Here is a 27129-nt window from a genome sequence, read left to right on the forward strand (position 1 = left end):
TTCTAATTGCAGACCAGTGTTCTGTCCTGCACCCTGCACACATTTTTCTCTGATTTACATCAGCTTACACTTTCATTCTCTCCTCACAGGGTCTGACTGGATGCCTGAGGGAACCCACATCCATGCAGGGATTAGATGGAGAAGAAAGGAGATGGAGGGAACTGTGCCAAACTGCCAAAACGTTTGTGCTTGTGTCAGATGTACAGCAGCTGAGCTGAATACCTCTCTCTCTCTCTTCAGTGTACCGTTATCTCTCCTGTGTGATTCAACCAACAGCAGCAGGACGAGAGAGGGAACACCAGGCTGCAAGACACGAGGGAGGCGGGTCAAAAAGCCCTCCTTGTCGCCTCTGTGTTCTCAGCAGTGCTGTTAGCATATCGGCAGAACAGACTTCTGAACCCTTAGCCTTTCCCAAATGGATTGCCATAGAACAGAGATCCATTTCTAGCAGAATCTTTAGAAACAGCGTGTCAAACATGTGTTTCACTGTGAGTACAGGAATATTTTGTTCACAGTTTCAACAGAGTCTTAGATTCCTGTTTTATGACAGGTGGAAACTGCCAGTTTTGATATGCTATATGACCTTTGTTTCTTTTTTGCAGTAGAAAGAGAGATTAGACCGAGATTGTGTGATATTATAGGTGAAGAGTAAGTGAGCAGAATGTTGTGTATGTTTGAAATACTTCAGGAGGGAAGGTGGAGTGTGCTTATGCCTTGATATGAGATTTTTTTTTTCTCCAGACGTATTATTATTATTATTATTATTATTGACACTGTAGAAGTATTACTATAAGAGTTATCAAATGCACACAGCTGCCTCCAGCACTAAAGCACTGAAGGATTACTGGAGGTCTTGTGATGTCAGCTGGACCTGTAATCCAAGCATTTGAAGATCTGTGTGTGTGTCTGTGTGTATGAGGGTATGTGATGCCTTCAGTGAAGGCCAGGCCCATAACAAAAATTTGCTTTCTCTCTCTCTCTCTCTCTCTCTCTCTCTCTCTCTCTCTCTCTCTCTCTATATATATATATATATATATATATATATATATATATATATATATATATATATATATATATATATATACATATAATCTTGTTTTTGTTGTTTTTATGATCCTGTTTGTTAGTTAACTCTCTCAAGGTTGGGTTGTCTGGACCATAAATTAATTTCATAAACACTTTATTCAGTGCTGGCTCAGATTCTCATAAATTATTAAAAATAAATATAATGATAAATAGCTTTATTTATTAGCCACAATGCATACACTAGTCACTGTGAGCATACAGGACCAAACTAACATCATTAATAACCTTCAGAATAATCAAATACAGCTGTTTTTATAATTGTTTCTTGTCGGCCTCAACAACACTGAATAGCACTAATAGAGTTTAAATTTGAACACATTTGACATTTTCACGACAAGCAATAAATGCAAGCAGAGATCTGTAGCACAGCCTGTGATTACTAGCACAAGGCAGCCAGTGGAGTTTACAGAGAAGAACCGGAGTGTGCCTGGACTGTACTGTATCTTGTCTTGGAGAAAGGTCATGAACATGAGATTTGTACGAATGTTGCTTCTTTATTTTTCTTTTTTTTCTTTTAAATATATTTAAATATGTTGAGTTTTTTTTTTCAGATGCAGCTATGATGCTTTTATTTTGTCGATATTCTGTGAATTCAGAACAGTGTCTTAAAAAAGTGCTTGCTTTCATGAAGTGTGTGCTCATGACCTGATGTACTGTTCGATATTTTGCTTAAAACCTCAGACCAGTTCCTACTAGTGACTGAGGTATTGTTATTTGTTTTGCAAATAAACAGATTGATTATCATCATCTTTGTTATGATGTAATATTCTTTAACTAAAAGTCATCGGTACAGTATGTGTAGAATATAATCAGTTAGTCAAAGAGTTAAAAAATAGTATTTTGATTGTAACCCTCAGTATTGGGGCGTCCTCAAGTGTCCTTTTGGGCTATGAAGCATCTCCAAGTGTCCATTTGGATAACTCAGAGTGTCCATTGGGCATCTCAAAGTGTCCTTTTGGCATCTCCGAGTGTTCTTTTGGCATCTCCGAGGGTCCTTTTGGGCATCTCCGAGTGTCCTTTTGGGCATCTCCGAGTGTCCTTTTGGGCATCTCCGAGTGTCCTTTTGGGCATCTCCGAGTGTTTTTTTTTTTTTTTTTTTTTTTTTTTTGGGCATCTCCGAGTGTCCCTTTTGGGCATCTCCGGATGTCCTTTTGGGCATCTCCGAGTGTCCCTTTTGGGCATCTCCGAGTGTCCATTTGAGCATCTCCGAGTGTCCTTTTGGGCATCTCCAGATGTCCTTTTGGCAGCTCCAGATGTTTTTTTGGCATCTCCAGATGTCCTTTTGGCATCTCCAGATGTCCTTTTGGTAGCTCCAGATGTCCTTTTGGCAGCTCCATATGTCCTTTTGGCATCTCCAGATGTCCTTTTGGCATCTCCGAGTGTCCTTTTGGGCATCTCCAATGTCCTTTTCGGCATCTCCGAGTGTCCTTTTGGGCGTCTCCGGGCGTCTTTGGGTATCTCCAAGTGTCCTTTCTTTGAGTGTTCTTTTGAGCATCTCAGAATGTCCTTTTGGGCGTCTCCAGGTGTCCTTTTTGGCATCTTCAAGTGTATATGCAATCACAATTTGTCCAAAAATATAGAAATAAATGGATAAAGCTACTTATTGGGATGGGACAAATTTTATTGCTAATAAATATACATAACATTATTTGTTAAAGTTATGTTTAATTAAGTCATTATTTCTAATTACAAACATGTAGTGAAATAGTTCTGGTCACACCGTACATTAATAATGTAGGTACCAACTGTGCTGGAAGGACAAACTGAGGGGAACAGGGGAAATTCAGAAAAAGCATTAAAAAGGAGCCGCTGTTGTTCAGGTAAGCTGAAGTATATTTATTCATCGTGGTAACTGTTTTAAAGAAGCAACACATATGTAGCTAGCTGCACATTTCTTACATTGAGAAATGTTGAGTTTGTTGCTAAATTTCTGAGCTAACACTTAGTGTTAGTGCTAACTAGCTAGCTGTAGCACAAACCAGCAGACAAGAGAAGAGCACAGAAGAGACACACAACCACTGATTTAGAGATTACTGTGTAAAAATATTAAGTAAATTGTTTGCCTTCTTCAGTTTGATTTAATTGTGATTGGCAAACACATTTATTTTTGTCTGATTATACACATGCACACAAATACAATATTTGAGATATGTATCTTCTGACAAGCTACAAAATAAAATTTTAAATGCCTGAACTTTTGTCTTTTTTTTTGTTCATGTTCATATATCCAAGTGAGAATATATGTGTAAATGTTTTAGTGGTTGTAGCCTTCATTAGATATGTTTACAGTAAGGCTATGGATTTGAAGATGTGTTGCGGAGACTGTGAGTGGAGCTTGGCCGCAGCATCGATCTAATTATTAATATGTGCCACATTTGGAGATCTGGGCCGGATGAAATTAAATTCACTGTAAAACATAACTAATATTTGGGCCTTTAGTGCAAAAATGAACTGGGCTTAATTCTCTTGCCATATTTGTTACAGATGATGTCACTGGTCTGGGCTAGATTAGGACTAAATTGCTATTAGGCTCTGTACTTCAAGTGCTTCTAGATCCCTTTTTTTTACTGTATTATAATATCTCAGAAAAAGCTTGCAGTACTTCATGCTTCCCTCTGCTGACAACTTTTATGGAGATGTAGATTTCATTTTCCAGCAGGACTTGGCACACTGCCCACACTTCCAAAAGTACCAATTAGTCTTTATATAATATTCTAATTTTCTGAGACACAGGTTTTTGCGTATTCATTGGCTAAAAGCCATAATCATCAACAATAAAATAAATAAACGATTAAAATATATCACTCTGTGTTTAATAAATGTATATAATATACTAACTAATGTAACGTTTCAATGATATTCTAATTTTTTGATATGCACTCGTATATAACATCTGGTCAGTGGTGGTCCTATGGGGTAGCTTATCTATATAAATACGAGTTTTACATTTTCAACTGAATTAATAAAATAAAGTAACTTTTCAAAGCTATTCAATTTTTTTAGATGTCCTATAAATATATATGCACGCATGTGTTCAGGGTTAGGGTTGTTTTACTCCTGTTCGATAGGAGGCGCTAGTGAGCGGTGTGTGCTCTCAGCGCAGCTGCGTGTTTGTGTGTGAGGAAGAGGCGGAGAGCTCCACATGTGTGCTGAGTTCTGCAGTGTAGTGGTGTTGTAGTTGTTAAGGTTTTAAGGGGAAAATGCGGGTTAAAAAGGGTCAGGAGAAGAAGAAACACCACCAGGGTCCAGTGAAGAACTTTGAGAAGTGGAAGAAGAGATATGACAAGACCAAGCAGCACGTAAAACCGCCCCGGAGGAAGCGCGACTGGGAGATAGAGAGAGAGAACATCCAGAAACTGCAGGCGAAATACGACCAGGTGAGTACAGCTTTCACAGCTAACCCTCATCATTTACTCTCCCAGCTGGCATTGCAACGTTGATGTTACGATTGAATCAATTTGGAATCAGTGTTGAATAAAGATTGAAGGGACGGAGAATCAATGTTGATGTTTTGGTTGAATCAGCGTTGATATTATGGTTGAATAAACTTTGAATCAACGTAGATTCAACGTTGATGTTATGCTTGAATCATCGTTGAATCAAAGTTAAATCAACGGTAATGTTATGGTAGAATCAACGTTAATGATATGATTGAATCAACTTTGAATCAACGTTGTATCAATGTTGATGTTATGTTACAATCAACTTTGAATCAATGTTGATGTTGTTATTGTTCAATCAACCTTGAATCAACGTTGATGTTATGATTGAATCAACATTGAATTAACGTTGATGTTATGATTGAATCAACATTGAATTTACGTTGATGTTATGATTGAATCAACATTGAATTAACGTTGATGTTATGATTGAATCAACATTGAATTTACGTTGATGTTATGATTGAATCAACATTGAATTAACGTTGATGTTATGATTGAATCAACATTGAATTTACGTTGATGTTATGATTGAATCAACATTGAATTAACGTTGATGTTATGATTGAATCAACATTGAATTTACGTTGATGTTATGATTGAATCAACATTGAATTAACGGTGATGTTATGATTGAATCAACATTAAATTAACATTGATGTTATGATTGAATCAACATTGAGTTAACGTTGATGTTATGTTTAAATCAACATTGAATTAACGTTGATGTTATGATTGAATCAACATTGAATTAACGTTGATGTTATGCTTGAATCAACTTTCAGTCAATGTCTAATTAAAATATTATCATTAGAGTATTAAAAAACGTCTCTTCTCATTTAGTGCAGTTCTTTTTCTGTGCTGTATGTAAAAACCTTGTGAATTGAGGTCACAGAAATTTAAAACATGCCATTGACTGTTATCAAATATTCAAAAGAAACAAAACATTCATTTTAAAAAGTAAGATTAATTGAAAGTGCAAAGGCAAAAATTTAATGTGTACATAAAACTAAATAACATGTCACTTTTGTCTCGTAGATAAATCCAAAAGATGTTATAAAGTTCTCAGACTTTCCACTTTCAAAGAAGACACTAAGAGGTATTGTATTATCTTTTACATTGAGTTAAAATAGAACAGAATGAAGTGCAGTTAATGAGGCATGTTTATATTGGTTTATATTGGTGTAAATGCAGCACGTAATAATGATGCCGGTTTTGTTTTCTTCAGGTCTGCTTGAGGGTCAGTACCGACAACCCACAGAGATCCAGAAACAGACCATTGGCTTTGCTTTGCAGGGAAAAGACGTCCTGGGTGCTGCAAAAACTGGTTCTGGGAAGACTTTGGCCTTCCTCATTCCTGTAAGTATTCACCACAGAAGCACAGATAACAGTAGAATTGAGTGCTACCGTGTCACCATCCCAATCTGTTGTATGATGATTTGCTGTAGGTCCTGGAGTGTTTATACCGCCACCAGTGGACAGCAATGGACGGTCTTGGTGCTCTTATTATCTCTCCCACTCGAGAGCTGGCGTACCAGACCTTCGAGGTGCTGAGAAAAGTGGGAAAGAACCATGAATTCTCAGCTGGCCTCGTGATTGGTGGAAAAGTAAGATATATCATTGTATTGTTGCTCATTCATTTCCATGGTAGAACCCTGATAAAATATAGTGTTTATAGTTAGGGGTGTGATGAGATCTCGCAAGATTAAAACGTGGCGATATTTCTCGTTAAGCTTGAACCTGAGTGGGGGGAAAAAAACAGTTTAGTGTGGACTTTTTTAAGAGGTATCTGGCAACCCAGTAGTGATAGCAGCGAGTGTGGTGTCTGAGCAGTGAGAACAGTTTTCAGCAGAAGAGGAAAATTCGGGCATTTGTATAGAAGATGCTTCTGCTACTTTTAAGTTGTATGTCTGGCTGCATTTTGGCTCCAGTGGAAACAATAAACGGTAACAGAGTGACCAACAAGAAACAAACCATATATAAATACTGTAAGTAAATCCTACACGTGACTGTTTCATGGGCAGTTGTACTAATCCTTTAGCTCTGTACTGTATTTAAAAAAAAATTCTGTCTCTGTTTGCACTTCAAGCATAGTCTTAATATGACTGGTTATGGTTATGCATAGTTAAATTACAAGAGATTTAAGAGAAAAAAACACAAACCATAGTCTTAATATGACTGGTTGTGGTTTGCACTTATTGTTTTCACTATATAAGACCTAGAAAAGTTTTATTTTTATTTTTTATTCTTATTCTTATTTCTATTTCTAATAAAATCAATGTGAGAGAAACCAGTCTGTTAAGTTTGCGTTATATGATTTTGTCAAATAAAACTCTAGTGTTCAAGCCATTTTTCATTTTTGACGTTTTCTTTAAAATGTTATTTTTAAATCTCGTCTTGTCTCGTGATATTAGTGTCTTGTCATACCCCTATTTATAGTGTTTTGCTGTGTGCTTGGTTTCAGGACCTCAAGGATGAGTTATTGAAGATCCACCGAACTAATATTATTATCTGCACGCCGGGGCGTCTGCTGCAGCACATGGACGAGAATTCCACTTTTCACGCCTCAGACCTGCACATGCTCGGTACGTTCTCATATGCACCTGTTTAGTGTTTTGTCAACAAGTAAGTGAGAGATGAGAATGGAGATATCAAATCAGGTGATTTCCTTTTAGTTGGGTAATAAAAAAAAGCTAACTGATTGTACATTAAATATTTATATTCTGGGTGTATCTGTTTCTAATTGCAGTGTTGGATGAAGCAGACAGAATTCTGGACATGGGTTTCGCAGACACACTCAATGCCATCGTAGAAAATCTTCCCAAATCCAGACAGACGCTGCTCTTCTCCGCCACACAAACCAAGTCTGTGAAAGACCTGGCCAGACTCAGCCTGAAGAACCCGGAGTATGTCTGGGTTCATGAGCAGGCTAAGTTCAGGTAAGACCTCCACACTGCTGTTTACAGCAGATTTTAGGGGGATTTAGAGGGCATTTCCTTTTAGTCGCTGTTCTGTGTAGTGTAGTGTTTTAGTGGCTCCGGAAATGATTTTAGGATGTCTGTGTGATGTTTGAAGTGAACATGTTCTGTTTGTCTTCTCTGCAGTACTCCTGCTACTCTGGAGCAGAGCTACATGGTGTGTGAGCTGCATCAAAAAGTCAACATGCTCTTCTCGTTTTTGAGGAGTCATCTGCATAAGAAGATTATTGTCTTCTTTGCTTGCTGTAAAGAGGTAATTGTTTGTATCTCCTGCATGTATGTTTTCCAATTAATCTGTCAAAGTTTTTCTCTTGCTGTAATAGGTTGTATGTATTTTGAAAACCAATTAGGTATGCACCGTAATAGTCATTTTTGTCCAAAACTGGAAACAACATTAACAAAATGAAACATTTGATTAAATATGCACACAGTTTTCAGATTTTCATATATAAAAAGTTATATATATGTAACATGTATGTGTGTATGAACACCTTTAATTTTGTTAAACTTATGTAAGGATACTGTAAAAAAATAACTTTAACATGGAATTTCCTGGCTGCCTGGTTCCATTATTTATATATATGTATATATATATATATATATATATATATATATATATATATATATATATATATATATATGTATATATATATATTAAAGCAGCGTTGTAATACACAAGAGTTTACTCCAAAATTTGAGTAAACACTACTGTATGACTTAAAATAAATGAGTTATAGTTTGATATAAAAAATGTGGCCTTTTCACTTGGTCACTTTTTGTCATTTTCAGCTGCTAAAAGTTCGGCCCAATTCTAAAAGGGTTAATTTAACCACATAGAGGCCGCTGCGAACAAGCGGAGAAGCGGGTGGATTCTAACATTTTATTATTATTTTTTAACATTATAGTGTGTTTTTGTTACTTTGCTATATTGTGATTATCACGCTATAGATTTATATAAAGTAAAAAAAAAAAAAACGCATAAATGTAGGCCTACATCACAGACCATTATTTTAAGAATGATCTGACAAGGCCAGAGGAAAGTGGTGGGAATATTTGACCCATCAGGCCAGAGCTGTGTGATTTATAATATTCTAGCAACTCTAAAAACTTTACAGGGATTTCTTTAGTCTTTTTTGTGTCAGCTGTTGTGGAAAGATTTACACTGTGTGTGTGTGTGTGTGTGTGTCTCTCTCTCTAGGTGCAGTACCTGTTCCGTGTGTTCTGTCGGCTGAGGCCGGGTATCTCTGTTCTGGCTCTACATGGAAAACAGCAGCAGATGAAGAGAGTTGAGGTCTACAACGACTTCGTCCGCAAGAAGGCAGCTGTGCTCTTCGCTACAGACATTGCTGCACGAGGACTAGGTACCTAAAATCCCAGATCAGTGTCAGACATCACACATGCTTATTAAAGGAAGATGAATGCTAGTCTTCACCTTCCTAGTGTTTGGTATCCTAATATATCCTTATAGATGGGTGGACAATTGGGTAGAATAAAACTTTAGTTTAAAAAAAAAGGTTATTCAGAATTAGAGTAATTAATGCTTTGAATTGGTAAATTATAAATATATTTAATGTTTCTGTTTGTAGATTTCCCTGCTGTGAACTGGGTTGTGCAGTTTGACTGTCCAGAAGATGCCAACACCTACATCCACAGAGTCGGGAGGACAGCCAGGTACTGTACATACAGATTTACTGTACTTAAACAGCTCTGGAAAAAAATATACACCACTTAATGATTGTTTCTACTTGATTTTACCAAATTGAAAACCTCTGTAATATAATTAAGAGGAAGATGGATGTTCACAAGCCATCAAACCAAACTGAACTGCTTGAATTTTTGCACCAGGAGTAAAGGCATAAAGTTATCCAAAAGCAGTGTGTAAGACTGGTGGAGGAGAACATGCCAAGATGCATGAAAACTGTGATTAAAAAAGAGGGTTATTCCACCAAATATTGATTTCTGAACTCTTAAATATTTATGAACATGAACTTGTTTTCTTTGTTTTATTTGAGGTCTGAAAGCTCTGCGTCTTTTTGTTATTTCAGCCATTTCTCATTTTCTGCAAATAAATAAAGGCTCTAAATGACAATATTTTTATTTGGAATTTGGGAGAAATGTTGTCTGTAGTTTATAGAATAAAACAACATGTTTATTTTACTCATATATAAACCTGTACATAGCAAAATCAGAGAAACTGATTCAGAAACTGAAGTGGTCTCCGTGTTAACAGACAGGTGGTAGATGATTCCAGTAGATGGCAGTGTTGTTCAGCTCTTCATGGTCCTGCTTCAGTGATTTGGTCTGTGTGTGGTACTATACTCTCTGTATAGTGACTCACTCCTGCAGACGCTGGCTAGTGTTCATCCTCTTTCATACAAAGCACAGCCAGAGTTCTTTTATTTGCTTTACAGAAAGCAATTTCCACATAATATTTAAAAGATCCACAATATTTTGCAATATAGTTCTGTAGCCTTTCATTGGTGCTGAACTGTCTCTGAGTTTTTATGTGGCTTGATAAAGCTAGTATTAATAATATTAAAAATGTATATGTCACATATATGGGAAAAGCACCCCCCCCCCAAAATATCCAACCTTTTATTTTAATGTCAGTTGATTGGGAAGCATGAAGTGCTGTAAGATAATCTGGGGAAAACACTGCACTGACTTAAGACTTGATGATAAAACACAGTGGATCAACACCAGCAGATGACATGTCTCTCCAAACCATCACTGATTGGTGGAAATTTCCCACTAGACCTCAAGCAGTTTGTACTGTGTGCCTCTCCACTCTTCCTCCAGACTCTGCTTCCTTGATTTTCATGCAAAATGAAATGTAAAATTTACTGATGATCAGTGATGGTTTGGAGAGACATGTCATCTGCAGGTGTTGATCCACTGTGTTTTCTCAGAAAATCTTACAGCACTTCATGCTTCCCTCTGCTGATAACATTTATAGAGATGCGGATTTCATTTTCCAGCAGGATCAAAACTACCTAATTTAACTTATGTAATATTGAGTTGTTATTGGCTGTAAGCTATAATCATCAATAAGACAATACATAAATGATTAAAATAGATGACTCTGTTTGTAATACAACTATATAATATGTTAGATTCACAATTTGAACTGAATTACTGTATTTTTTTTTTTTAGATGCATCTGTACGTATTACATTTATTTCTAAGGTTATATATATAGGTGTCTAATTTCTGTTTATATTATAAATGTGTGGCTTACAGTTCAGGTGCACAGCATATTAAAGCATATCTACCCACAGATTTTTTTTTTTTTGATGTTTGGGTCAGAAAACTAAGAACCATTTCAATCACTTACATTCAAGTACACTTTACTGATGATTGGGTATTCACATGTTCACATTCTCTTTTTAGAACTATGTTTGTTACAGATGCATATTTTATATTATATTTCTATGTCACATCAGTCACTTTCATAATCAGTGTCATGGCACATTGCACTTTGCTCTGTTAATTATTTAATTCAGGGGTGTCCAAACTACGGCCCGCGGGCCATTTGCGGCCCGTTTCCTTTTTTGGAGCGGCCCGCGAGGTATTTTAGAAATAGAATGAAAGTTGGCCCGCTGTTAAGCAGGTTTTTATAATGTGAGATTCGGGCCAAAGAGGAAGAGACTGCGCATTTCTAGCGCAGAAAAACAGGCCAAAGAGTCTAAAAGCGGAGAGAGTGCGCATTTCTAGCGCAGAAAAACGGGGCAAAAGAGTCTAAAAGCGGAGAGAGTGCGCATTTCTAGCGCAGAAAAACAGGGCAAAAGAGTCTAAAAGCGGAGAGTGCACGCATTTCTAGCGCAGAAAAACAGGCCAAATAGTCTAAAAGCGGAGAGGGTGCGCATTGCTAGCGCAGAAAAACGGGGCAAAAGAGTCTAAAAGCGGAGAGAGTGTGCATTTCTAGCGCAGAAAAAACGGGCAAAAGAGTCTAGAAGCAGAGAGGGTGCGCATTTCTAGAGCAGAAAAACGGGGCAAAAGAGTCTAAAAGCGGAGAGAGTGTGCATTTCTAGCGCAGAAAAATGGGGCAAAGAGTCTAAAAGCGGAGAGGGTGCGCATTTCTAGCGCAGAAAAACTGGGCAAAGAGTCTAAAAGTTGCCGTAATTAAGGAGTTTTATGTTAAGAGACATCATGAAATTAAACATCAATTTGAAAAATCTTAGTTTACACAACACTGTCAAAGATAAAGATAAGATAAAGATAGTTAGTCAAGTAAAATGGTGTGTAAATGAAATAATCAGGAAAATTTATTATATAAATTGGTATATTTCATTATTTGTTTTATTATAGAGTCTGTGGCCCGTGACTTCAAATATATTTCTCCTTCTGGCCCCCAACAAAAAAAAGTTTGGACACCCCTGATTTAATTTATCTATCTAACTATTTAATTAATCTATCTTTCTATTTCAGCCTATGTTTCATAAATTAGTACGTTGCTATATTAGCGGCGCCGAGTGGTCCAGCGGTCTAAAGCGCTGCCACTATGAGCGGGAGGTTGCAGTTTCGAACCCCTGCTCATGCAACTTTGCCATCGAGTTTCCGGCGTTAGAGGGAGCAAAATTGGCCCTGCTCCCTCTGGGTGGGTAGATGGCGCTCTCTCCCCACATCACTCCTATGGTGATGTCTGCAGCACAAGGCGTCTGTGAGCTGATGTACCGGATCCGAGTCGCTGCGCTTTCCTCCAAGCGCGCTGGCTTCACACGCATCGGAGGAAGCATGTGTTAGTCTTCACCCTCCTGGTGTGTTGGGGCACTACTAGTGATAGGGGGAGTCCTAATGAGTGGGTTGGGTAATTGGCCTTGTAAATTGGGGAGAAAATGCATACCTGTCAAGTTTTAGATTTAAAAATAAGGGATATTTTCCTCTGTACGCTTAAAGCCGTCCCACCAGCCCAACGAAGGTTCAGTATCCCTTACATTTTAAGACAGGTTTACAAAAAATCTAAAATAACCACATGTGAACCACTTACACACTACAATCAGATTATAAGAATCTGAAATGTTGTGGACATTCCTACATATGTCATTCTTTTAATACAGCCAAACTAAAAACCCTTTTCTATATCTTTTTTTTTATTTAAGATTTCATGTCTTTTTTGTAATAAATGCACTCTTTTATATGATATATTTTTTTATTTATTTAATGGATTTAAAATTGAACAAAGAGTGCACAAATTCTGCAAAATGACTGTTGGTGACCTAAAAATGGTATTATGAGCTTTTACTAAAAGGACATGGACCACATATATTCCATCAGTAAAAATTAGTCCTAAGGGGCCTAAACAATAAATTTTAATTAATACTTCTTTCTTTTGATCACTCCACCCCTGATCAGTTCAGTTAATGTCAGTCCTCTCCACATTTCACAAGTCACAAGCTGTAATTTTTTTTATTTTAAAAGGTTTAATCTGTGTGTTTTATTTCTGAGTATTTTTAAGCAGCTATCAGAAAAATCTCATCACAGTTTCCATGATTAGACTACCGTTACCTTTCTTTTAGAAAAATTGCTGCATATATGTTTTAACATCAGCAGCTCCAACTAGCTGCCTGAACTCACAGCGAGGAGGGCGGGGCTTCCCCACACTGACCCTCCTTGCAAGCTGATTGGCTGTTTCTCCTGAAAGGCGGGAGTTTCTCCTTGAACCGGCTCCACGATTGGTTAAGAGACACAGAGCGGTCAGTGCCCTGTATCCTCAATAATATATATTTTTTTATTTTAATAAAATACGGGAAATTTACGGGAAAATACTAATACGGGAGGACGGCGGGAAAGAGGAGTAAAATACGGTAGTTTCCCGGCCAAAACGGGAGACTTGACAGGTATGAAAATGGGAAAAATTAGAAATAAAATTATAAAAAAAAAAATGTTGCTATATTAGCTATATTTAAATTTTCATCATTATCTTATATCATATTTTTATCTTTAGTTACTGTATTTACTTGATTGGGTCACATTAGTGTCCAGAATTTGCTGATAATGATATTGAAATGTATCAGTATCACCCGGCTCCAGACGGAATATCGTTGCCTGCTGTATGTGTGCAGTAGAAGTAGGCCAGTCCAAACTTTCATTTAGTTTCTTTTAAGCTTGAACTTTTTTGGAATTTTTGAGACTTGGATGCTTTTGGATGGCCAGATGGTCTCGTTAAAATGGATCATTCTTTTTCAGAACAGAACTCAAGGTTCCTTTGAGTAATACGGCGAGTCGTCCAGGTGTAGTAGCAGCTTGCCCACACTATCACAGTGTTCCCACCGTGTTTAAATGGTACTATGATGTTCTTACTATTAATTGCTGCGTATGTTTCAGAGAGTTCCACTAATGCTTCATCATGTATTGATCATTTTCCCAGAAATTTTATAGCATCCTTGTATTTCTTGGCAAATGTTAAGCAGCTGTTCTTACTCTTAGTAGGCAATAATCTCCCTTCAGGAGAATAATGCAGGTCATATTTGCCCGGGCTTTATATGCAAGTAGTGACTTTAACACTGATCTGATCTTAGCTGAAGAGAAGCTAAGAGAACACTGCAGTTTTTTATCCTTCCTGATATCCTGGCTGATTATACACCGCGTCCTTTGAGACATTTTGGCAGACTGGACACTCCTAAGAAGATGCACTGCTGTTCCAAATGTTCTCCATTTGAAGATAATGACTCTCGCTGTGGTTTGTTGGATTCCCACATCGTTAGAAATGGAAAATAATAGTTACCCTTTCCAACTTACAGCCACTTCCAAGTTTCCACCATACTTGTGTTGGCTTGTGCTCGTGTTTAAGCAGTCTAATGATTCTTTTAATTGGGATAATTTAAGTAAGAGCAGATTTTTATATATAGCACGGTTGCTGGGTAATTTTTGATAATAGAATAAATGTAAAAACAGTTTATCACACAGATTAATACATTTTAGGCTTTGGGTGAAGACCCCCTGAACCTGATTCCTCACCTATCACTGCATATCACATTTAGTAGTGGATTAGTGTATTGAATGTTCTGGCAGCCATATACAGCTCAGGGAAAAAATTGAGACGACTTGAGTTTCTGAAACAGTTTCTCTGATTTTGCTATTTATAGGTATATTTGTGAATAAAATGAACATTGTTGTTTAATTCTATAAACATTTCTCCCAAATTCCAAATAAAAAAAAAGTCATTTAGAGCATTTATTTGCAGGAAATGAGAAATGGCTGAAATAACAAAAAAGATGCAGAGCTTTCAGACCTCAAATAATGTAAAGAAAACAAGTTTATATTCATAAAGTTTTAAGAGTTCAGAAATCAGTATTTGGTGGAATAACCCTGTTTTTTTTTTTTCACAGTTTTTATGCATCTTGGCATCATGTTCTCCTCCACCAGTCTTACACGCTGCTTTTGCATAGCTTTATGCCTTTACTCCTGGTGCAAAAAATTCTAAAATTTCAGCTTGGTTTGATGGCTTGTGATCATCCATCTTCCTCTTGATTATATTCCAGAGGTTTTCAATTTGGTAAAATCAAAGAAACTCATCATTTTTTAAGTGGTCTCTTTTTTTTGTTTTCCAGAGCTGTATGTAATGTAGCGTTTCATAACTTTCCTTAATGAAATGCAGCACTATGCTAATGGTTTAGGCAGCTTGGGGGCATCCATAACCTCTACCTCACTCTACCTCCAGCCTTGTTGTTTCACATGAGCAATGTCTGCCGCGTGATGAGCTAAATGTGTTTTTTTGCAGCTTTTTCAAAGTATTTATCATTAAACCAACAGGGGGTCCTGTTAGTGTCTCTCTGGGATTGTGAGAGTGATGCTAATTAAGAACATTGTCTCTGCAAAATATGTGGAGAAACCGATCCAGATTTTTTTCCGCCTTTTTTATATTTAATCAGACTGTGACTGTGATTCGTTACTCAACTCTTGAGGAACCCTGAGTGTTTCGGTAAGCCAGGGCACTATCAGTTAGTGGTTTGTCCCACGTAGCTTGTTTTAACACACTACAGGCTACAGTCTGATATACTCACCTCTGAACGGCGAAAGAGCTAGTGCTGCTGTTAGCGGGTGATGCTAATACTGCTCCAGCCTTGGTGCTGGAGACACTTTACTGAAACTCCTTTATAACTCTGCTCTTTAGTGAAGTGACTTTAATGCTCCTTAATACCTGATTGGTAGAGTTCATACATAAGGTGCACTGAAGATGTTTTGGAAAAATAAAGGATTTTAAGTGCGCCTTCTAGTCTTAAAAAAAAAATACAATAATCACTCATGCACCTTCAGAGGTTGCATATATCCCATGCTTTGTTGAGTCGGATTAAGTTGGGATCTGGTAGAAATCATGCATAAGGTGCACTGTCAATTTTTTGGAAAAATTAAAGGATTTTAAGTGCGCCATATATTTTAAAAAATACAGTAATCGCATTTGCACCTTTAGATGTTGCTTAAATCCCATTCTTTATTGGGTTGGATTAAGTTGGGAGTCATAATGTTTTGGTATACAAAGGTTCCTACTTTATATCCTTGACCTCCTCCCTCAGATCTGTGGTTCAGTGAGTGACAGAAACGCTATGTTTTGCCAGTGGCCAAAGCACTATTGGGGCTGAGGTAGAGCAGCTGCAGCAGCTGAAATGTGACAGTGTGTGCAGCCTGACTGAACTTGTTTCAGGGCCTCTGGCTGAAGGCATGTCTGCACTTCACTGCTCTGTTCTACATCTACCGTTCCCATCACTGCTCAGAGGTACATGATGGACACACCTGCTCTCAGTTCAGCTGCGAGTCTTCCTGTTCTGCTCTCTGTTCTCTCGCTGTGCGGTTCTTGTGGCGGGGTGTCGGGTGTCAGCAGCAGCACACGCTTCGCTCCTGTCTCCTCAGCGTCAGGCTCAACAGGCATCAGCATGCTCCTCTCGTCGCTTTTACACATCAGCGCCTCCACTCCAGCACTCATGGGCTTTAATAAGCCTCTTAGACAAGGCCAGCCAAAGCTTAGAGTTAAACTAAGCCCTGCCTGTTTGTTGACGGCCTAGTTTTTTTTAGATGGGGTTGTAGTAGCAGACTTGGCATCCAGAAGTCCTGAGTGCTGTATTTCTATTTTTGTTTATTCTTGTTTCTGCTAGCTTTAATAAGATTATATTAAACTAATTAACACTGGCACCTGCTGATAAAAAAAAAAAAAAACAGGATTTGCCTTCGTTGTGGTTTGATAAGTGTGATTTTTTTTATATATGTAAAGCTCTAGAAAAAAAATACGACCTTCATTTTCTGAATCAGTTTCTCTGATTTTGCTATTTATTGGTATATGATGTTTGAGTACAATGAATTAATAAATTGTTTTATTCTATAACTTACGGACAAAATTTCTTCCAAATTACAAATAAAATCATTGTCATTTAGAGCATTTGCATTTATTTGCAGAAAATAAAAAGAAAAATGGCTGAAATAACAAATAAAATATGCAGAGCTTTCAGACCTCAAATAATGCAAAGGAAACCAGCTCATATTTATAAAGTTTTAAGAGTTCAGAAATCAATATTTTGGTGGAATAACCCTGGTTTTTAATCACAGTTTTCATGCATCTTGGCATGTTCTCCTCCACCAGTCTTACACACTGCTTTTGGATAACTTTATGCCACTACTGGTTCAAAAATTCAAGCAGTTCAGCTTGGTTTGATGGGTTGTGATCATCCATCTTCCTCTTGATTATATTCCAGAGGTTTTCAATTAGGTAAAATCAAAAACCCAGCTTTAGACAACTTTATATACTGTTTACTACATAATTCCATGTGTGTCCCTTAATTGATTTATTTCCTTTAATATTAATCTACAATGTAGGCAATAAATTAAATGAAGAAATAAAAAAGAAAAACATTGAATGATAAGGTGTGTACAAACTTAAGGCTGGTACAGCACATTTGACTTTTTTTTTTTTTTTACAAAGAAAAAAAAGAATTACATAAAATATTTGTAGGCTATACCTTGTACAGTACAGGCCAAAAGTTTGGACACACCTCTTTTTCAAAATGTTTCTTTATTTTCATGACTATTTACATTGCAAAAAATATATATTTATATTCTAGTTTCTTTAAAATAGCCACCCTTTGCTCTGATTACTGCTTTGCACACTCTTGGCATCATTCTCTCAATGAGCTTCAAGAGGTGGTCACCTGAAATGGTTTTCCAACAGTCTTGAAGGAAGGAGTTCCCAGAGGTGTTTATTAGCACTTGTTGCCCCTGTGCCTTCTTCACTCTGTGGTCCAGCTCACCCCAAACCATCTGGATTGGGTTCAGGTCCGGTGACTGTGGAGGACAGCTCATTTTTTGTTAAGTACATAAAACTCCACATGTTCATTCATAGTTTTGATGCCTTCAGTGAGAATCTACAATGTAAATAGTCATGAAAATAAAGAAAACGCAGTGAAAAAGAGAAGGTGTGTCCAATTTTTTTTTGCCTGTACTGTAAATGTATTTGTTAATTATAAGTTTTCCAGTGTTTTCTCCTCATGTTGTCATTTGAGTCTGTCATTGTAAAGGTGATTGCTTCATGATGCTCTCTCCTTTCTGTTTCTATTCTCGCTGCAGATATAAAGAGGGAGGGGAGGCACTGCTCATCCTTTTACCCTCTGAAGAGAAGGGCATGACCACCCAGCTCCAGGAGAAAAAAGTTCCCATTAACAAAATCCAGTAAGTCTCTCTTGTGTGGAGTGTCACCACAGCAGACAACAACAACATGGCTGTACCCCATGTCAGTGTTTTGCCCCGGAATAGTGTGTGTGTGTGTGTGTTTGTGTGTGTGTGTGGCCAGTATATAGCTGGGTTGCCTACTGCTGTGTCTGGATGCTGGTTTATCAGCAGGCAGCAGTAGCAGCTGCTGCTGTGTGAGGAATGGATATGGACTCATGCAGGCTGAGAATAGAGACTGGAAGCTTTCATTCGGAGCCAGTACACGTTTGGCTCTGCTGCTGCTGCATCCATTTTAGTGGTGGATCAGTAATACTCACAAAGTAAATAAAGAAAAAGTTTCTAAATATGTGATCTGTGTGTGTGATATTATGAGATTTATACATGATCTGTGATCTGGGATCTACATGATCAGATTCTGTCCTGCAGAATATGTGCCTTTTATAGAACTATGCAGCCATCTGCTGTGTTTTGTCTTTCATTTTTTAGGCTGTGGAGTGTTTAGTTCAGAGCACACAATGGCCACCAGGGTTGCCAGATATACCTGCATTTAGATGAGGTTGAGAATTCAAGGCTTTTAAACAAACTGTGGATTTTTGCTTAACCTGAAAGTCTGCCCAAAACAGTTTTTTTTTCCACACTGCAAAATAACAGAACCATGGTTCAGTACATTGGGAGGGGGATAAAAGATGGAATGACAGTACTATTGTAAACAGAACCTGTATAAACATTAGTGCAATGTACAGTAGAGGTATAAAACCTTAAGACTGGAAAAGTGACCGAGTGCATGAAGTTCTTTAAATGTCACGGTTGTAGGGAGAATTAAAGATTAAAGTGGATATAAGAGTGCAAGTATAAGCAGTAGTGCAGGAATGGAGTTTGGGGGGATAGGGATGTAGAGCAGGGAGAGAGTTCAGCATCCTCACAGCCTCGTGAAAAAAGCTGTCCCTCAGTCTGCTGGTCCTTGCCCCGAGACTCCACAGTCTCCTCCCTGATGGTAGATGGTTAGATGGGTGGGTGGGTGGTTAGGTGGGTGGGTGGTTAGATGGGTGGGTCGGTGGGTGGGTTGGTGGTTAGATGGGTGGGTTGGTGGTTAGATGGGTGGGTTGGTGGTTAGATGGGTGGGTTGGTGGTTAGATGATTATTTAATGTTCTTTGTTATTTTATGTTAAATTTTGTTATTTAATGTAAGATACTGACTTAAGCCATAGTCATTAACAATAAAAGAAATAAAAGCTTAAAATAGATCACTCTTTGTGTAATATATCAATATATGATATCAATATATGATAATATATCAATATATGAGTTTCACAGTTTAAGCTGAATTACTGAATTAAAGTTACTTTTTAATGATATATTTAGATTCACCTTTAATCCTAGATGTATGTGGTTCACCAGCACAAGCTGTACATGTGCAGATATAACTGCTGTGATCTAAAACTGCGGCTGTTTGTTTGCAGGGTTAACCCGGAGAAGCTGGTGTCTGTGCAGCAGAAGCTGGAGGCCTTCCTGGCCCAGGAGAAGGAGCAGAAGGAGAGAGCTCAGAGAGTGAGTGCCAGTCCCACACTCCTGCTCCTCGAGCTGAACACACTTCTGCTCATTATGAGACAGTCATGGCTTCGTTATTTAAAGAGAGAGCCAGAGCAGTGGTGTTGTTATTGGAGGACTGAAGTGCTGTGCTAATAATCTTGGTTTAAGAAAAAAAGAGAAAAAGAGAGACAGAAAGAATATCTGTGTGAAGTGTGATAAAGGGAGAAGAAGTGAAGAAAGTATGGCTGCCTGTTTTGCCTCCCTGTGTTTTGTTTGTGCTGTATTTGCATGCAGAACCCTCGGACGTCGCTCACCGCTTCTCCGGCTGCCTCTCTTCTCCTTTTTTCCTCCACAGTGTTTTGTGTCCTACCTTCGCTCCGTCTATCTGATGAAGAACAAAGACGTCTTTGATGTGTTTCAGATCAAGCTCCTGGAATACGCCATGTGGGTAGACTCTTTAAATAAGCTGAATATCTGAATATCTTGAAGCGTGAGCCGTGGCATGCAAAAGTTTGGGCACCACTTATCAAACTTTCTATTACTTTGAATAGTTGAGTTGTAAAATAGAAGAAGAAACCTTATATTGTTATATACCTTATATATAACCTTAAATGTGTGAGACATTCGAGATAACTTTTGCTAAGATCACAGATCGTAATGTTAATGGGCCTGAAAAAAAAAAAACCCAACAAGGCCGTCCCTATGCAAGCCTTTGCACATGAACCCGATTTAAACCTGAAACTAAAAGTGCAGCAATAAAACTGACCTATTTACCTACAATTCCGAGTTGTTTAAATGAGTAAAATCTGTTCAGAATTATGGTAATTAACAGTGCAACACGAAAGAAGCAAATCTCGGATGTATTTAAAAAAAAAACTGTTTATCAAGAATGGAACTCCAGAGTTTAATGTGGACGAGTAGAGGAGCTGGCAAGTTAACTTTTTACGATCATATTGTGATTTTTTTTACGTTGCTATATTGTGATATTGTGATCATCACACCATAACTTTATATAAAATAAGAAATAGCTTTAAAAACGTAGACCTGGGCTCCGAGTGATCCAGCAGGCTAAGTAGCTTGCCATGTAGCTTGCCATCAGCTACCGGAGTCCTGAGAGAGCACAATTGGACCAACTCCTAGGGTGATGTGCATCAGCACAAGGCGTCTGTGGGCTGATGTATCTCCTGGTGTTACAAAAATGCAAAAATTAAGTTGCTTAAAATATTTTAAAAATGGTTCATATTAAATTTTGTGCATTTTGGCTGTCAGATCAAGCAAATTGTTTAAAACTGTTAATACAGACAATAAATACTGTTTTGGCCTATTCAAATAATTTGTATACCATTACAACAACAAATTCAAATAAACATAATACATTTTAAGAGCTACTTTGGTGCCAGATTGGGATTTCTAAAGTGATTACTTTATTTCAGGTGTTTAAATCTCTATAATAGTGTATATTAAACAACAAAATGTCTCAATTTATTATTAACTGACACTAAAATGTTAATCATCTTTTTTTTTTTTACTAATCTATTCTTAGTTCATTATTAATGTCTGTTAAATTGTTATGTCCCAACAAAGGTCTCTGGGTCTAGCTGTTGCTCCTCGAGTGCGGTTCCTCAGTAAAGCTCAGAAGCTCAGGAAGGATGCGGCGCTGCAGGGGAGCAGCACTGCTGCAGACTGCGACTCTGATGAGGAACTCCAAATCTTTAAGGCCCGGCTCAGAGGAGATAATAAACCCAGCACCCAGTCTGGAAGTGAGGAGGACAGTGATGAAGAGGAGGAGGAGGAGGACAACAATAAAGAAGAGGAGGAAGATAGCGAAGAAGAGGAGGAAGATAGCGAAGAAGAAGAGAAGGAAAAGGTGGTAAAGCCTGAAGGTCTGTTTGGTGCTGATGATGATGATGATGAGGATGATGACCTAAAGGACCTAGAGCTGCTGACAGTCAAACAGAAAGATGTGTTTAAGGTTTGCGATGATGAAGAGGACGAGAGTGAGGTAAATCATACTGAAATTAACTGCACTCACTTCTTTTCTATCCAATATACTGTAGTCTATGATTTCATAAAAGAGATGGATATTAAACATATTGCAATTTTCTTTCCTCATTTTTGCAATTTACAAAGACAAGTCACTATTTGTGCTGGACACAGATGAAATATGGCCTCTGTATCTATCCATGGAGTGAACACTAGTGCGCACACTAGTACTATGAGCATACATGTAGAGAGCACTGGTCAGCCTGCAACACAACCTTGTCATTGGTTTACCAGTACTGTTATCCCTTAGTCATAATTAGGGTAGGAGAAAGTTGGTGTAATGATTATGGTGTAATGTAGTGGCTAACAACACTTCCTTTCCTCATAGAGTCTGATTTTCCTTTTGCGAAAGCATGCAAAACTACACCAATACTAGTCTTCTGGACTGCAATTGAAAAAACAGGAGGACCAGTGAGTTTTTAGGCTTTCTCAGTCACATGACATCGCGTTCAGTAGCTCCTCCGTTTCCACTTACTGTTGTGTTTATGTGGATCTCCATGGAAACGCATGCCCAAAGTGTAATTATGGTGCATGACAATGAACAAATAGCTGTTTTACGCGAGGAGACAAAACTCAGGGATGTGAGTCTGGAGAGGACTAAAACACATACATGGATGTTCCGGGCGGGAATAAAATCACAGAGGACCCCCATAAAAGTGAAAATTACCCCAGAAGAGAAACTAATCTTGTCCAGATTGGGCTTTTGAGCATCAGTTAAATGCAATGTAAATATATTTTATTACCTATATTCCCCTGATAAACTAATCCAGTGTAAATTATGTATACAATACAGTCCCTCAAAAAGTATTGAAACCGTGAGGTGCTTAGCATCCCTAAACCCCTGATCCTAGAATTGCTCCTGTGGAGGCTGTACTCTAGCCTGGCTTGCTCTGGTTTTCAGTTGGTTGTATGGTACTAAACCGTGCCTTTTGAAGTGTTACTGCCGCCAGACACCAGAGAGCAAGTTGGCATTATGCTCTGTAACTGTAGGGAAGGATGTGTTCTTGCTTGTTGGAGTTCAGAGAGCTTGTCAGAATTTCTTGTTTCTGTAGTTTGATATTTAGCTTAAGGGGAGTTACACCACTTTCTTTTATGGAAAGCCTGAGCCCTCTGTCCCCCGAGCCGTCTGTCCCCCGAGCCGTCTGTCCCCCGAGCCGTCTGTCCCCTGAGCCCTCTGTCCCCCGAGCCCTCTGTCCCCCGAGCCCTCTGTCCATGAGCCCGCTGTCCCTGAGCCTCTTTCCCCAAGCCCTCTTTCCCCAAGCCCTCTGTCCCCGAGCTTGCTGTCCCTGAGCTTGCTGTCCCTGAGCTTGCTGTCCCTGAGCTTGCTGTCCCTGAGTTTGCTGTCCCTGAGCTTGCTGTCCCTGAGCCCTCTGTCCCTGAGCCCTCTGTCCCTGGGCCCTCTCTCACTGAGCCCCCTGTCCCCCGAGCCCTCTGTCCCCCGAGCCCTCTGTCCCCTGAGCCCTCTGTCCCCTGAGCCCTCTGTCCCCCAAGCCCTCTGTCCCCCAAGCCCACTGTCCCCCGAGCCCTCTGTCCCTAAGCTCTCTGTCCCTGAGAAAGATGTGCCATTTTGTAGTCTGTATAGTACTGTCCCCGAGCGAGCCCTCTGTCCCCGAGCGAGCCTTCTGTCCCCGAGCGAGCCTTCTGTCCCCGAGCGAGCCTTCTGTCCCCGAGCGAGCCTTCTGTCCCCGAGCGAGCCTTCTGTCCCCGAGCGAGCCTTCTGTCCCCGAGCGAGCCTTCTGTCCCTGAGCCCCCTGTCCCTGAGCCCTCTGTCCCTGAGCCCTCTGTCCCTGAGCCCTCTGTCCCTGAGCTTGCTGTCCCTGAGCCCTCTGTCCCCTGAGCCCACTGTACCTGAGCTCTCTGTCTCTGAGAAAGGTGTGATTTTGTAGTCTGTATAGTACTGTGGGTTGAACTGTGTGTTATTTTCAGTGGACCCTCTAGACTTGGCAAATTATGTAAAACACCTCTCAGTGAGCCTCCAGCACATGGAAAGCAGCTACTCCTCTACAAGCCTGTGAAGATTGGGACTGAGTCAAAACTATGACTCAGGTGTAAGCGAGCCGTGCAAACACAAAACACTGTCTTTCTTTGTTTGTAGTTTGTTGCTGTTATGAGGGCGTATGAGTAGTGCTGCGTCTCGGCTCTGAGCATTGATTGGAAGGCGTGAAAGTAGCCTGCAGGTAATAATAATCCTATACCTGTGCAAGACGCTGCTGCAGAACAATTGACTTGGAAAATACAGCCATGTAACATTTAGTATTGGCTTGTATTTTTTAACACACTAGAGCCAGCTGTAGAGTTTATTTGAATGGTAAACCATAGAACTGCAGTCAAAAATCAAATGTTATATTAGTTATATTTGTCAATAAAAAAATAGTTAGACAGGAATCTAGAAGGAATCAACTGACAAGTTCAGAAGTACAACTAGTGCATTCAGAATATCAGTGGATAATTGGATTTCAGTGACGAATCCGGCTTTTGCAAGACCATTTTGGTCAGTGCCAAGTTTGTGAGGTCCTGCAACCAGTGTCCCAAACACACACTTCAGTGCGTTATTTCAGTAGGACGAGGCTCATCCACATGCTGCTGCCATCTTAAGAGCTTGCCTAGAAGACACAGATACAATGCCTTGACCAGCTGTATTCCTTAGGCTTGTCCCAGATTGATATGATGAATGTGTGAGATCCTATTGAAAGTGCTTTTTTTTTTTTTTTTCCCCATTTGGTAAAACTTTCCATACCAATTATTCCTCAGTGAGTCAATCAGACCCATTATGCCTAATTTTACAGTGTTCAGTTTAGTATTTCACCGAATTTTACTTTCTTGTTGCTAGGGGTGGGTGATGCGGCCCTAAAATAATATCCCGATATTTTATGATATTTTTGCAATAACGATACTCTTGCCGATATGATAAAACACTGAATGGATTTTTTTTTTTTTTTTTCAATTTTATCAGATTTGTAACAGAAGTCATGATGCTAATAATGCACTCTATATTTCTCCATATATCCAGGATTAAAGTAAAATAAATGATACTGGACAGATATAATCTGTCTCTTGTAGATATATAATAGAAAATGAGAACAGTGTGAATTTCTCTTTGATTTTTCCTGATGTGATCATTATGGGTGGGTGATATGGTACGATATTTCAGGGTAAAATATTGTTCATGATATTCAAAAATGGTGGCGATATTATAGCGTACAATACGATATGGCTCACCCCTGCTTGTTGCCAACTAAAACTTATTAATTGAACAAGACTAGTATTGTATTTCTTGCAGTGCTTAAATTCAAGCATAACATTATACTCATAATTTTAAAATCATTTCTAAAAATTATAAAGAACTCCTTTGAATATCTAGAAGGCCCTAGACATGCACAATATGGACAAAAATATGGACACTTACTATGGCTACATACATTTTTCCAGGCTATAAAAGTAGTAGTAGTAGTGGTGTGTGCGTTTACTGTGGACCTCTGCCTCACTCCTCACTCACTGTGCCTCGCTTTGCCTCCAGCCTTGTTCTGTCACGTTAGCACCGTCTCCGGTGTGAAGAGCTCTCTCTGTTGCTGCACTTGAGTAATATAATTTACATTTTCAGTTAATCAGGATGTTCCTTCAGCTAATACAGTCCTAGACAGCTCTAGAAAGTGAGCACACATTTAACGCAATACAGATTGCATGCCATACTGCATATTCCAATTAGCATTTTCCATTCCATCTAGTTTGAGTGAGACTGTTCCTCAGTGGACTGTAATGTTGATCCATCCAGCATTTTTTTAAATAATTGCTGCAGGTTCTGTTAGATTAACTCAACTCTCAGGACATTTTTTTTAATGCGTCTTTTTTCTTTTTTACTTTTCACTCACAGGTTGAAGAAACAAGTAATAAAAAAGACTCCAGGTTCAAGGAGGCGAAGAAGATTCAGAAGAGACTGTTTAAGGTGAACACTAAGAAGATCTTCACAGATGAGGGAGAGGTATGTGGATTTGTTTTGTTTTTTTTCTGATTAAGCACATTATTTTAAGTTGTTGGTTTGTATGGGATAAAGGTAATTATTGTTGGCTGAAGAATATAGTTTTTTTTTTAAATCACATTTTGATTATCCTGTTTAATATTTAAATAAATCAAAAGAGACCGCTTTAAAGCAACAAAATGTGGTATTGGTACAGTAAAATAACTTGCATGGAAGAGGTCGCTGCTAACCACACCCTGTAAGTTGGGAGAAGCGGGCAGGACAAAGCTCATATGACCTGCATAATGATGCGTAAGCCATAAGTCATATTTTAAGTAAATATATTTGTGGAAAAATCTGTACTTGTACTGTAAGTCTACATGCTTCCTTCCATTTAAGGAGGGGTTCTGTATCTCTCAGCTTGTCCAGGAAGGCATGTGTAAAGCGTGTTCGGGATAGCGCAGAATATCGTTTACACTTTCATTACTTATAATTAATCTGAAATATACAGTAATTAATCTGACGTATAGTAATTTTGTCAATAGATAACTTAAGAATCACATACATTTCTGAAGATAATTGTTTAAAAAATACATTGACGTTTTGTTTATTAGTTTTTGTCAGGTTACATACTTATTGTACTTATCGTACTTCAAATATTTTGAGACTTCAGAAAAGGGAGACCTAATGATATGATGGATTTTCTTTTTTAAGAAGTTTAAGAGTTTTGCATTACACATTGAATCATGTGGTGTTAAAGTAAATGATTCAATTCTCATAAAGGTTTAAAATAGCATGTTTATATTAATGTATTGTACACAATCCTCATGTTTTATGTGTTGTAACTGAAACTGAATAAGAAATTACTGATGAAGTAATGATGCTATAGCATATATACTATACATTGTAATTGCGGCAAAAACTCCATATCAGATGAATGCAGCCTGAAAGTTACCTGCACAGTGCCTGCAAGAGAAAGAGAGAGGTCTGAGTCAGAATTAGAGCGAGTGCAAGCTCTTCGAAAACCTCCTTATATTCTCTACACCTCTCTGTCTCTCCCAGGCTGTTCTCTCCCGCTGGGAATTCTCTCTCTCTCAGTGAACATCAGAGGTTCTGCCCTTTTATCTGACCAGCCGGTCAGCTTCCCAGAGCAGAGCAGGGATCTTAGCGATGCAAAGATTTATAGATTGTACTACAAGCTCCAAAAGGACTGAACATTTAGATCATGCTGGACTAGTTCACTAAAATTTGTATTCACTTTTGTAACCTGATTTGTAACCCGATATAATTAAATCAATGATTATGAATGTGCTATAAATACCACATACATTTTATAAATAGTTACTCATCAGCGATTATACAGATACATGGAAAACATCCCATTCCCCCACCTTTCTCATATGGCTCATCTCTGAATATCATTATACCAGTGATGACGACCTGT

The 27129-nt window shown here is 38.5% G+C and overlaps 2 protein-coding genes across 3 annotated transcripts in view; both read left to right on the forward strand.

The window, feature by feature from the left end:
* dixdc1b (DIX domain containing 1b) overlaps positions 1–1211 on the forward strand; it is a 38844-nt gene extending 37633 nt beyond the window's left edge. For both annotated transcript variants that reach the window (XM_007254206.4, XM_007254204.4), the window contains one exon: positions 90–1211. In XM_007254206.4, coding sequence (XP_007254268.2) covers positions 90–96 — 7 coding nt within the window. In that variant the 3' untranslated portion in view covers positions 97–1211. The remainder of the gene's footprint in view (positions 1–89) is intronic.
* Positions 1212–4172: 2961 nt separating this feature from the next.
* ddx10 (DEAD (Asp-Glu-Ala-Asp) box polypeptide 10) overlaps positions 4173–27129 on the forward strand; it is a 41956-nt gene continuing 18999 nt past the window's right edge. Inside the window, exons 1-14 of the mRNA XM_022676042.2 lie at positions 4173–4463; positions 5565–5625; positions 5755–5885; positions 5975–6133; positions 6991–7111; positions 7276–7465; positions 7631–7757; positions 8703–8865; positions 9091–9175; positions 18056–18157; positions 19618–19705; positions 20043–20131; positions 21272–21689; positions 25602–25709. Coding sequence (XP_022531763.2) covers positions 4287–4463; positions 5565–5625; positions 5755–5885; positions 5975–6133; positions 6991–7111; positions 7276–7465; positions 7631–7757; positions 8703–8865; positions 9091–9175; positions 18056–18157; positions 19618–19705; positions 20043–20131; positions 21272–21689; positions 25602–25709 — 2019 coding nt within the window. The 5' untranslated portion in view covers positions 4173–4286. The remainder of the gene's footprint in view (positions 4464–5564; positions 5626–5754; positions 5886–5974; positions 6134–6990; positions 7112–7275; positions 7466–7630; positions 7758–8702; positions 8866–9090; positions 9176–18055; positions 18158–19617; positions 19706–20042; positions 20132–21271; positions 21690–25601; positions 25710–27129) is intronic.

Source organism: Astyanax mexicanus, chromosome 17, assembly GCF_023375975.1.
Source record: "Astyanax mexicanus isolate ESR-SI-001 chromosome 17, AstMex3_surface, whole genome shotgun sequence".
In the NCBI taxonomy this organism is placed as follows: domain Eukaryota; kingdom Metazoa; phylum Chordata; class Actinopteri; order Characiformes; family Acestrorhamphidae; genus Astyanax; species Astyanax mexicanus.